Source organism: Penaeus monodon, chromosome 28 (genome assembly GCF_015228065.2).
Source record: "Penaeus monodon isolate SGIC_2016 chromosome 28, NSTDA_Pmon_1, whole genome shotgun sequence".
Taxonomy (NCBI): Eukaryota; Metazoa; Arthropoda; class Malacostraca; order Decapoda; family Penaeidae; genus Penaeus; species Penaeus monodon.
This window is the reverse complement of record NC_051413.1, coordinates 18,291,508-18,291,982: the sequence shown is the minus strand read 5'-3', so window position 1 is coordinate 18,291,982 and position 475 is coordinate 18,291,508. Positions and strand designations below refer to the sequence as shown.

General features: G+C 40.4%; 1 protein-coding gene across 1 annotated transcript in view; it reads left to right on the top strand.

Annotated features, from left to right (window-relative positions):
- LOC119591404 (endonuclease 8-like 3) overlaps positions 1 to 475 on the top strand; it is an 8,374-nt gene that overhangs the window by 3,095 nt on the left and 4,804 nt on the right. Inside the window, exons 2-3 of the mRNA XM_037940147.1 lie at positions 6 to 183; positions 347 to 457. Of these exons, the coding sequence (XP_037796075.1) occupies positions 6 to 183; positions 347 to 457 (289 nt within the window). The remainder of the gene's footprint in view (positions 1 to 5; positions 184 to 346; positions 458 to 475) is intronic.

Sequence of the window (475 nt, the reverse complement as noted above, 5' to 3'; positions counted from 1 at the left end):
TCCAGGTCAGCAGCTGAATGTTTGGCCAAGTATGATGAACTCATTGACCTTGACATTTGTTCCCCAACCTTCAATGCCAAGAGAGTAACTGACATCGTCTTGGAACATCAAGATCGGCTCATCTGTGATGTCATTTTGGACCAGCTGATTTTGCCAGGCGTTGGGAACATCATTAAAAACGAGGTCAGGACAGTGTGGAATCTATGACCTCTCCTTTGCCTTCTTTCATGTGCAGAATAAATAAACGGATTATTTGTTGCATCAACCAGCAATTAAAAAATGCATTCAGAGAAGACACAAGGACAAAACTTAAATGTGTTAATTCTTAGACATTACTCTTTTGCAGGCTCTCTTCAATGCAGGTATTAACCCGAACAGTAAAGTGAAAGAGTTGAGTCGGGAATTGGTGGCTTTCCTGGTCAAGATGAACAGGGATTTTACTAATATATTTTACAAGGTGAGAAGTCATTAGGTG